This window comes from Exophiala spinifera (genome assembly GCF_000836115.1).
Source record: "Exophiala spinifera strain CBS 89968 unplaced genomic scaffold supercont1.5, whole genome shotgun sequence".
In the NCBI taxonomy this organism is placed as follows: Eukaryota; Fungi; Ascomycota; class Eurotiomycetes; order Chaetothyriales; family Herpotrichiellaceae; genus Exophiala; species Exophiala spinifera.
The window spans coordinates 1-11,614 of NW_015622517.1; the positions used below are offsets into that span (position 1 = coordinate 1).

At 50.3% G+C, this 11,614-nt stretch overlaps 3 protein-coding genes across 3 annotated transcripts in view; 2 read left to right on the forward strand and 1 right to left on the reverse strand.

Moving 5' to 3' along the window:
- Positions 1–2,067: 2,067 nt before the first annotated feature.
- On the forward strand, positions 2,068–2,684 carry PV08_06591 (uncharacterized protein; the record flags this gene model as incomplete). Its single annotated transcript, XM_016380925.1, has 2 exons — positions 2,068–2,258; positions 2,315–2,684. 2 exons carry the CDS (start codon positions 2,068–2,070, stop codon positions 2,682–2,684), a joined length of 561 nt encoding a protein of 186 aa, XP_016234027.1.
- A 593-nt stretch (positions 2,685–3,277) lies between these two features.
- On the reverse strand, positions 3,278–4,848 carry PV08_06592 (uncharacterized protein; the record flags this gene model as incomplete). The annotated part of the gene is made up of 2 exons (XM_016380926.1): positions 3,278–4,522; positions 4,630–4,848. 2 exons carry the CDS (start codon positions 4,846–4,848, stop codon positions 3,278–3,280), a joined length of 1,464 nt encoding a protein of 487 aa, XP_016234028.1.
- Positions 4,849–9,844: 4,996 nt separating this feature from the next.
- The window catches only part of PV08_06593 (uncharacterized protein), a gene marked incomplete at both ends in the record, with an annotated part of 2,547 nt that continues 777 nt past the window's right edge, over positions 9,845–11,614 (forward strand). Inside the window, 3 exons of the mRNA XM_016380927.1 lie at positions 9,845–9,905; positions 9,961–10,133; positions 10,191–11,518. Coding sequence (XP_016234029.1) covers positions 9,845–9,905; positions 9,961–10,133; positions 10,191–11,518 — 1,562 coding nt within the window. The remainder of the gene's footprint in view (positions 9,906–9,960; positions 10,134–10,190; positions 11,519–11,614) is intronic.

Below are 11,614 nucleotides of genomic sequence, written 5' to 3' on the forward strand. Positions count from 1 at the left end.
TGTTTGGAAGAGAGGACCCACGCAGACTCCAAGATCTGAAGATTTCCAAGGAGGGCAGCCGAAGAATAGACTTCACGTCCACGCCAGCGTCCTCGTTGGCAAAAAGGCTGAGACTGACCAAATTTATGAATGGGAGCTCTCCCTTGGCCTCGACGCTGGACCATTTTGTCATTCTGTTCAGGTACTGCGCTGATCTTCCTAGCTGCAATTCGACTTCGGTGAGACCATGCAGTTGAGAAAGGATTCCTGAAACCCAGGTAGCCCCTTGGTTGGATTGAAGGTCTTCGACCACTTCTGGAATAACTGAATGCCATCTCCTCAGGGGTGGTAGGAAATACTTCTGAATCTCTTGTTGAGTGAATATCGTGGTCTTCAATGTTGGTTTCGTGCCAGGGTCCGAGATGTCATGAATATCAATATGCCTTTCACCAGCCCCTGCTTCAAAATATCGAACCAATGATGCTAGCTCAGGATGTTGTGAGAGAGTCCGAGCAAAACATATTGTGGCCCTTGGAGAAGACAAAAAGACCGCTTTATAAATCAGTTCCCGCGTGACAAAGTGAAGACGTTTTGCTGTCAGTGACATTGCAAATAAATCTCCACAGGAGTCGCTCGTTCCATAAGGCTTGATTGATAGATACTGGGCAATCAGGAACAAAAGTTCGTCTGGGAGATCATATATATGCGCCATTGAACCTATGAACTACAATTCTGCATCAAAGCAAGGCTGAAAATGTGAAAACATAATTCTAAAGCTGCTTAATGTCTTACCAGCCAGCCATGTGACAGACTTGGATGATGACATTTGCCAGGAACATCCCTTTTTAACGCCTACACTTACAAGTGTATACCTGCAAGTGCATACCTGCAAGTGCATACATGAACAAAGAGAACTAAGCGGGTCTTCTACACTGCATTCCTGACACGGTACCGCACCGGGCTATACTGTAGCACTTCTGAGCGGATATGGAAGTGATCGTCTTCTAAAATGTATTGTACCGAAGCAATTTTAACTCCACGCAGAGAGTAGCAAGGCTACCATGCAGAGTCGAACTGCAGGCCGCCCACAGAATTTTCACGAGACAATATACAGTATCACACTTGCCCTATGTTGGGCCACCTCAAATAGTACCATTGTCCCTCAATGAGCGGTTCTTATTGTGTCCTGTTCTTGTAGCTGTCAGAAAATGTCTTCCTGTGAGTTGACTCTGGCCTTACCGCCCCAACGTTCAGTTTCGCTGCCATCACTGTGCCACGCCACAGAGTCGACGGATTCTATGTCCCCTGACCACGAAGTATGTCGGGAGATTATCTTGATCCAAACAAAGAGACATGTTGCACTGGTGAGTGTGAAGACAAGGATGGCTAAACAATTCAATAGCGACCGCATATCGACTGGAGTTTGCATCTGTCGGAGAACCAGAAGTACAATAGTTGAGACAGACTGGACAGAGATATGCTCTGAGTTATATTTACCTTATGTTTACCTTATTACAGTAGACCCCTATCCCCGGTTCTACTGAACTGTAGTGTATTTGTATAGAGAAAAACTGGGCAGCAATAATACACTCCCTCTCAACAGGTCTGGACATTCGCGAGAACCATGGCTGCTAATGGACTGTAGTGCTTACAGAACCTCCAGATGAAATATCCCGCATTTATTGATAAAAAGATACGCCCCATACATTATTGGCCTTCGTCCACAGTATTTAAGCAGTGCCCTCGAATCTCAGTAGAGTTACTGTTGCAGGATACATGGAGGACGGCATAATCCACCTAGCCTTCTTCTTTCCAGTTGCGTGGCTCTTAGTGGTAGCGTTGCTGTTGTGTATATCACTGGCTCATAGATCGATGAACAACTCCCCAATCGTTGAGATGGCAAACTGCACAGATTCAATACTAAAGACGGCTCTAAAAGGCAAAGACTACACTTGCAAGGATGAGAGTACAGTTACGCTGTCCACACGACCAAATCTACGCAGCCGTCTCATAGAGGTTCTACTCCAGCGGCCCAAACACGAGACACGCACCAGTTTTGCTGGACAACCACTTATTATTGGAAACGACATGGATCAACAGGAGCACCAGAGGTCACCGACAGAGAAATCACGACCAAAAGGTCAGTTGGAAAAGTTTCAAGTCGAATACATCAAACGTTCCAAATACGACCTAGATCGTCAGGAAGTGCTCTATGAAATCAAATGGTTGGGTTATCGAGATGCCGAAAACACCTGGGAACCGAGAGAAAATCTTCTCCCGTAAGGATCCTCGAAAGACTCTATAAACAAAGTACACTTAGGCTGACAAACAACAGTGACTGCTTGATTAACCTGTTTGTCCATCATTACCTCATCGGATCGACGCCGCTTCCATTCCACAAGCCTCCTCGATACACAACTCGACAGCCTCCGACGCAACCTACCAACGAGCCCAGCGGCTTGGTGGAAAGAATTATCAATAATGACAACTTCTCCCTCCATGTCGATTGGATGAGCCAGGTTCTTCAAACGGACTGGGAGCAAGAGGTGGTAGAAGTAGAAGATCTACACTTCTCAAGTTCTGGAGAACCTGTAGCTGTCGCGAAGACCAGCAATGGGCAGAGACATATCTTGACCACCGAATGGCTGGCGCTCCACTGTCCGCTGAAAATGTTGAGGTTTTACGAGACGAATGGGACCTTTTAACGTCTCAACGCACCGCTCTAATGGTGAAGTTCTCAGCTGCACTGCAAATTCGTGTCTGGCTCTAGGTAAATGGTTGTAGGCTTGGCAGCATTCGCAAAGTCTTCTTTAGAATTCAATACCTTGTCTTGTTCAAAACGTCAATCACATTCCCTCTTTATGTACAGGAGCATGTGATCTGCCTCCGAATATGCAGAAGTTGAAAAGAAAGATCTATCGTGCAGTAATTATGGTGCGATGTCCAACTTGACGAGAGCCTAAAAAATATCTGCAATCTCAAAGCCAAACTCCAAGCAAGTCTCAAAGGTGTTTCCTAATCATCCCTGCTGATGTCCTTGTCCATTGTCTGTCAGTGCTGGAAAATTTGGGAATGATGTGTCTATAGACATATCAACAAATTGGTGGTGAAATTTCTCGTTCATAAATTGGTTAGCTTCAGATAAAACTGCGTCGAAGGCACTCCTCCGCTGGGTGAGAGCTGTCAGGAAGGCTCTCCGTCCGGGTTCACCGAATTGATATCTGTTACGTAGCGATCAGCTCAGAGGTCTTTCTGGGATTTCGTAAAACCCTGTACAGTACGTCAAAATGGCAACGCCTTACCGGGAGTCTGGCTCGCAGGAAGGGGCCAGAAGTAACATGCCAGGTCCAAAGCCTTCGATCAACTTGGACCAAAATCCCCCGATGGCACGCCATTTTTCGACTCTGCGCCTCATACTTCGCAGGGACACACCCTTAAACCTTGAATCAGAGAGATGAAGGTCGACAAGACAATCCTTGACCACTGTAGACGCACCCTTGCCTCGGCTCATCACCAGGGACTGCGACCTGTTACGTCGTCGATACCACTCCCGCATCCAGGCCAAGAAGGGAGAGTCGGCGCCTTTCCGGGTATCGTTGGAGGCGGCCACGTAAAGCTGATAGTAATGTGCAAAGTCTATTCGATTCTTCAAGCTTTGGACTTCGCCTCTCAGGGAGTTCCTTTCCAGTTGACGACCTTGTTGAAGGATAAAGTTGACGAAGCTTGGTACGTCGGGGCTTTGGGACATGCCAATCGGTGCGGTCGTGTCCATATCCGATAAAAGCTGCGAAGAAGTAATATCTTCCCACTCTTCTCTCAATGTAGAGATAAGCGCACCCCGATCATTCGTCCCAAACCGCTCAGCCAACCCTTCAGGAGTGTGCTCCATCTTCGCCGTCTTTTGTGGTGAGTGAAAGGTTCGATTGGTACATGTTCTTTTCCTTCCATTCGCGGAACGTGTGCCGAGCTCCTCCTCTTCCTCGACCCCGCCGTCGTCCGGATCATTGATCTCTTCCCTCAGGAACGGTCTTCCTGCTCGTTGTCCGCGCTCCTGATCTTCTGGTTGTTGCACGTTACAGGCGGCATTACGAGGTGACCGACCAGGTGGTTCTACTCCCGTTGAACACACGCGCCCGGCATTTGGTCCAGCCAACATGGGGCTGCCACTGGAATGGCAGTGTGCGTGAGATTCATATGCTTCGCCAGCCTCGTCACTGGTTCCAATCGTGAGAGGAACCGTGCCATTTCTAGTATCAGGGGAACCTGGATTGTCCGTGATCGTGGGTGTCAACACCTGCATGCTTCTCCGACAGGCTTGAAATATATGAGCATTTTCTCGTGGTGCTGAGCCTCCGCCTGTTTCCAAGGGTCCTTGGTTATTGTCTCGTTTCGGCGAAACTTTTTCTGGCTGGTGCAGTCTTGACCATATAAGATCTTCCGGCAATGGAGGATCAATTCCGTCCATGGAGTCCGTGGACGGCCGGGTCAAGGGTGATCCTGCAGGTAAAAGATGCGACCCGGCTGAAGTCGAGACGATCTCCTTCTGTAGCTTGCTCAGTGAAAATGTTTTCAGATGATGCTTTGCATAACAATCTCTGGACCATTCAATGACATTACTGCAGATGATGAAGGTAGCTGGGACGAGCTCACCTTCGGGGCTTGACAGATGCCGGGGCCTCTGTGTCGCGGCAGGAAAACCTGGGGACTATGGGATCGTAGCCAGCATATGGCGTCTTCTAGGGTAGCAGCCACTCTGTCGACGATATCTGTCGGCGGCTCAGTGAGAGACTCCATCCATGCTCGCTCGAATGAATGCCAAAGCTCTTTCAAGCTATCGGTGGTTGCACCAGAATAGACGGATGATTCCATATCTGCTGATAAAGGAACCGCAGTCAAGGCGTTTCGGTTTGGTGTGTGGGTTCCGACAATCAAGGGGTAACGACTGACTTCCAGGAGGTCAGGAGCTCAGGAAGCCGATTTTAATAGTAAAGAGATTGGAGGTCTGAAGAGAGGGTCCGTTCTCTATGTGGGCTGTACGGTTGTTGCAGGAACTTCAGAAAACAAGATGGTTTCTAGGTCAATTGTGCCCCGGCTCCTGAAGCGGGTTGTGAACCTTTTGCTAGAAAATACTACGTGTCAATTTCGGTTGTAAGGCATTACAGGGTGCTGCACTGAGCAGTAGACGAGGTCTTAGTTTGTAATGTACACAGTACTTCTGGTTTCGTCGGTCGTGAGGGATGTTTTTCGCGAGCTTTTTTGGCGTACGCATAAACATCCTGATCCTGGCGGCGAATGTTTACGCCTTCTCCAAGCAAACCTTCCGTCATATCATTGGGTCATATGTCTCGCTAGACTGGACAGCGCACCAGGCAGAAGAGGCACATTCTTACGATCACTATCAATAATATCGGATATTCTTCGGAATTGTGAGTTTATCAGTGTTTCCCGTCGTTTGAAGGAAGCTTATGGATTCTTACATCCTTGGAGAGTTTGCAGCAACCTCCTGATATCGAGGAGTCCATGAAGCGAGTTCGGCAAATGGCGCGAATGAGCGTCCTATCGGTGATGGATAAGTACAACTGCAGGTGTACGCAATGTACGACCTCGACAAGGGATTTATCACCTCGTGGCTCGAATTCCTCGTTCCTCGAGTGTGTTGTGAAATGCGAACAATATACTATTAGGCCTCAAAAATAGTGCGTATGAATTCCCATTTTGTCTGGTACAAAAGGGTGACGGACGCATGACCTGGACTCCCAACGGTGAAACCATATTTCGCGAGTGGCTAAGGTCGCCAAGCTTATCTACTGTAATCTTTATCAGCCGGCGACGACTCTCACCTCCCCGATGGTGCCGGCTGGGAACCTTTGAATACCTTGCGCCTCGGGTATTCCAGAGCACATAAGAGTCAATACTGGCCAGCATTTGTCCACTGGTCAGGGCTGCGGATAGGGGGGCTTGGTTCCGCTTCTGCCCACGAGCAACAGGGTAAAATCCGACACACGACTGCGAATCGAGCTTAGTACAGTCTGTAAGATATGCATGAGCTAGCAAATTGATTTCAACTTATATCCTTGCGCGGCACGGTGGAAAGGGTTGAAAGATTATGGTTGAATATCGAAACACGCTATAGTCTGTCCTCAAGTCTTAGCACGCGGGTACTTGCCAGACCAGGTACGGTCACAGAGAGGGAGTGGGAGGGAGAGAGAAGGGGAAGGGGGGTGAAAGAGAGGGAGAGGGAGAGAGACTGAGTGAGAGAGGGTGAGGGAGAAGAGGGTGAGGGAGAAGAGGGTGAGGGAGAAGAGGGTCAGGGAGAGAGGGTGAGGGAGAAGAGGGTCAGGGAGAGAGGGAGAGCAGGCCGCAATGAAAAATGGAAGAAAAATCGAACAACTTTGGGCTCCACCTATTGTATCCCCTACAGAGGATACAATAGGTGGAGACCAAAAAAGTCGATTTTTCTTACATTTTTGCCTTTTTGGGATGCTAAGGCATTGCACTGTGACTGTCGCCTGTTTGTCGCTTCTGAGCGGCACTCACCCAAGGGTCTAGTGAGAGCCTTGAAAATGTGCAGGATGACAGGTAAAACCAGTAGCAGAGTGATACTTAATTTTGCGGCGTTATTTCGACCCTGGAGCCAAGAAGTTCGACTGCTGATCCTATTTGGGAGCGAGTCTTTGGCTCAGTTGGTCCTCTTGCTGGAGAGCAAGGATCAACGGAAAATGAGACATCGTCGATTCGGTGTCTGGTTTGCACCAGAAACTAGCCACCTCAGGGCGTTTCGGCTTGAGCAACCGCAGTAGGGTTGTGCAGCTTTGGTATGCCTATCGTCCAGACTCGTTCAGCTGCGTCATTTGGAGATTTTGTAACGGCAATAATGCTCATTTTCTTGGTTACGTAGCGTGAGTTCTCGCGTAGACCAACAGAAGCCATGTTCAGCGATTGTGAAGTGATGAGAAGGAAGGGAGAAGGGAGGAGAAGGGAGACATGGCAGGCAGGAAGAAAGGAAGGGTAGAGGCAGGCAGGAAGAAAGGAAGGGTAGAGGCAGGCAGGAAGAAAGGAAGGGTAGAGGCAGGCAGGAAGAAAGGAAGGGTAGAGGCAGGCAGGAAGAAAGGAAGGGTTAGAGGGAGGCAGGAAGGGTAGAAGATGGGAAGAAAGGGAAGAGGGGTGTGATCAGAGAGAGGGCAGGATGAAAATGGTAGATGGAGTGGAGCCCACAAGCACTGACCATCTCTGACTCGGGACTATCACATGCTCTTGTTCTCACTCTTCTTGAAGTTTGCACCAACAAGGAATAATCATTAGAAATCATTGATCAGCCAAGAGCTAAGATGTCTGGATTATGCCCTTTCTGGATCTGGATGCCAAATACTATGGCTGCCTGCCAGCCATTGTCGCTTCTTGAGCGGCGCCGTGACTGGCGAAGCAGTGGTGCTGGGTTTGGTGTTGTTGTTCGGTTGGGGCAAGGACTGAGGACAGGCTTGACTGGTCATCTTTGAATGTGAGGTTTTTGCAGAGTCAGTCCTCTTGGTGTCGGGCTCATCTGGACGGCAGGGTTCGGCTCAAAGGCGGGTCTCCCCGAAGGAGACTCATAATCCAAAATGCACAAGGATCTAGCCGTCGCAGGGTGATTTCTGCTCCTCAAACGGGGTAGGATTGGAAGATTTGGCATACTTATCACTCATCTCGTCCAGCCGTGTCTTTCGGGACTGGGTAGAGCAACATGGCCATATCTGATCACTTCGCTAGAGTCATGTACTGTGAACGAACACAAGTGGAAACGAGTTAGGGAAAACCAGGCCGGTGTGAGAGAGGAGAGAAGGAGGGAGGCAGAAAGGAAGAGTAGGCTAAGGGAAGGGGACAGGAGAGGAGAGGATGAGATGATGGGTGGAGTGGAGCCCTGGCCTCTCGCACCGACCAGCTTTCGTTCCCTTCGTCCTCTGACATGTGCTCAAAAGTACTCTCTACTCGTCCACACGACAAGTCAGGCTCTTCTCGGCGTCAGCATGGTCCCCCAAGAACCTCCTCCCTCTCGACCTCGCCTTCACTCACCCATGCGCCTCTGCCATAGTGTACCTACCTAGTAGGGAACTGCCGTCATACAAGCGCTTGGGGGGACACGCTCCCCTCTTACAGTCAGGCAGAAGCTGGTACATTGGCCGTACGTATTCCAGCCTTGTACGCCGAATCTATCTGAATTAGTGTCTCTTCGTCGTAGTTTGATATGGAGAATCCGGTAAAGATTCATCTGACATTTGCCGGTAGAGCGTCGATACGCCGATGATGCACCAGCTATGACAGTAGTGCCACGGCGTTTTTTGTAAAGCGGATTGACTCTGGAACGAATGAGACCCCCTCCGAGGCGCAGGAAGCACCGATGCTGTCACACCAGCAAGGATGATTCCTGGTTTATGGCGGTTGGCGACGTCGATGTCAAATGCAGTCCATTCCTACTGTTGTAAGAGCTCAGTGGCTCGATCTGGAATCGTGATGTGCGTGCAGGTCTCGAAGCATGCCTGCGGAGCTCCTCAAATCCACAAAATCCCGGGTACCGACAATCTCGAGTCGAACAGGCAATAAGACCCCACGACAGTATTCATGCATCGATGATATGTTTGCCGGCGCTTATTGAACGGCCTTGTCGGTAGACGACGAAGTATATGATCCCGAGTTACATCTTGTTGAGCTTGGTAGTGGCAGAGGTAGTGGCTCTGCTCTTCATCTTGGTAGCGACTGACCATCAAACAGGCATGTATAGATAGGACATTGGTGGCGTTTTCCACATCTCAACACCTTCATCTGCGTCACTGTCAACGAACTCAACCCTGTTAGCAAGCGCACATTCTCTTGTGTGGCCATTGCCCGCCAGTCTGCACCGCACCGTCCAAGCGATCGGGCTTTGTCTCTTGTTCTCTCTCTGGCTGTATGAGCGGATAATGTCGAGGAGTCTGGTGGAAAAGGCATCAGATAGAGAAGGAGGAGCGACTTTAAACGGGAAAAGAACGACGCGTTGCAGCGGCCAGGGTCGTCGTACAGAGGGTACAAGCGAGGATAAGAAGAAGTAGGCAACGTGGGAACCGCAAGGGTTCCAGGGCCGAAAACGTTGAGGCGCCTGGAGCCAAGTTTGACATGGTCGCAGTTTGCTGTTCTCGATGAGGGAGGTGACTCTCGTGGGCAAAAGCCATCAAAGAGAAGACGGGTCGGAATCGGTGACGATGAAATTTGCTGGCCACTTGTTAGCGGTATTGACGGGATCTAGGGCGTTCAACAGAGGAAGGCGTTTCGTTTCATGCCCATACTCCAATCGGCGAAATCGACAGATAGATTCAAACAGTGAGGGTCTCAATGGATGGAACAATTGTCGGTCTCTTCACTTCTTTATGTTTTCCAGAAAGCACACTTTGTGTTCCAAGCGGCAGAAGTGGGAAAAAAGGGGAGGGCGACAGGACTCGTTAGGAAGGAGTTGTCAATATAACCGCCGGGGGTCGATATCGTCGACAAAATGCGTGGTCCAAAATAGCAGGTACACACGTCATCGGCCAGTCTTCAGCCCTTTCAAGGAAGGCTCTCGAAAGCGAAATACCTATTCACTTGAAGTCGGTTGGACGTAGTTCAAAAATTGTGTCGCGACGCGCATGCGAACCGATGAGAGCAAGTGATTGACGGCGCAGCCAGTCCTTGGCCTGGATGAATAAGCGCCCAGCATGTGACACCAAACCTAGCCTACTTGATTGGATGACAGTGCTACTCGCCTCTGCCTGCGCTCTTTCCCTGTGCCAACGGGCCCGAAGGCTTCGAGAAACTCCTCAAGAGACCGACATGGCACTGTATTGATCAATGTGAGAGCGCTTGCTCTCCTCTGTAACAAATGATATCGCCCGATAAAGAAGCCACGAACGTGCAGAGTCACGAACAGGCCAATCTGCACGGTAAGAGCCTCGAACGACGGGAACGCAGGATCAATGGATCACTGACGCTTTCTAGACAAACGGTACGCCGTGCAGAGCGACGACGGCGAACGTCCTCACAAGATCCGCCGCTTATCTGACCTTCGACACGCCTCTCCGGCTTCCCTGGTGGAAGACCTCAATCCTGAAATTCCTTCCTCGAAGCTGCACCGTCAGCTTCCATCTCCGTCTGCCACAAAAACCGACGAAGTGAGTGGATGCAATGCACGTCTCTACAGGAGGAAAGATGCTGACAAGGCGACGCAGTTGCATCGCGAATCGCCTCCTGCAAACCCTCTCGTACCAGGACGAAAGACAAGGTCGCCGGATAGATACGCCGTGCTCCCATCCGCACAGAGAGGCCGCCCGCACGGCGGTGCTTTTGTGGAGAAGTGGTTATCAAGCATTCCACCTAGCGAGGAATGCGACATCCAAGACGACATGAGTCTGCCACCCTCGAAACGATCTCGGTCCTCAGATTCGTTAAGTCGCCGACTTTCGCAATCTGGTGACGGCACGGAATCCACGGTTTCAGCAGACAAGAAATACTCGGCCTACAAAGATGTAAACTACCCGGTGGTTTTGGAGACGAAAGGTAGTTTTATGCGGCCATCTGATGCTGGCCTCGTGAAGGAAGACCTGATATTGTGCGAGAAGCTCCTCTACACGCATCAACCGCGTCCCGATCAGTCGTTATTTGATGACCGGTTCGACAAATTCCAGACTCTGATTCGAGGCCGATCCGAAGCTCGAGTCTTCCTCGACCTGCATCCTCTCCTCGTCCCATCGGTTGAAAACCTGTCCATCAGTGGGCGAGAGGAATTTCACGGTCTGATTGAAGGTCACAATGACCCCTGGGTCAAAGGGATTTCGTTCTATGGACCCCGACCGCAGCCGGACCGGACGTACGGATTCAAGTGGTCCAACTTTACCGAACTTCAGCGCCGGAAGCTCGGCATCGAACCTTGGGAGAAGTCGTACTACACAGCGCGCGAGGACATTTATTTTCCCTTCCTGACCAGCGAGGTGAAGTGTGGAAAACAGGGCCTTGACTTGGCAGATCGACCGAATGCTCATAGCATGACGGTTGCACTCCGGGGAGTCGTGGACGTCTTTCGCAAGGCCAATCGTGCTTCGGAGGTGCACAGGAGGGCTTTGGGATATTCCATTTCGCACGACGACCGGAGCGTGCGTATCTATGCTCACTATCCTGAGGTGGATGGTGAGAACACGTTGTACTTTCGCGAGACGATCAAAGAACTCAACATTGGAGACGAAAGGGGCGAACAGAGATGGATCAGTCACCAATTTACGCTCAACGTTTGCCAAATTTTCGCCCCGGCTCTGCTCAAGCGACTCACCGCGGTGATCGATGAGCTGCCTGATCCGCTTACAAGGACACTCGAACCGGCCAGCATCGATGAGCTCAGCGTACAAAGCTCGCAGGAGGATAGCAGTGCGCCTGAATCTCAGGATGAAGGGTTTCGCAAACCACCGCGAGGGAGGGGCTTGAATGCCGAGTTTCGAACTATGATTCAAAACTTGCAGCGGCAGCTGGATCAGCAACGAAAGGATGCAAAGGATAGGGAGACCTTGTTGGCGGCTCAGCTAGAGCAGCAACGAAAAGACTCTGAGCAACAACGAAAAGACTCTGAGCAACAACGAAAAGACTCTGAGCAACAACGAAAAGA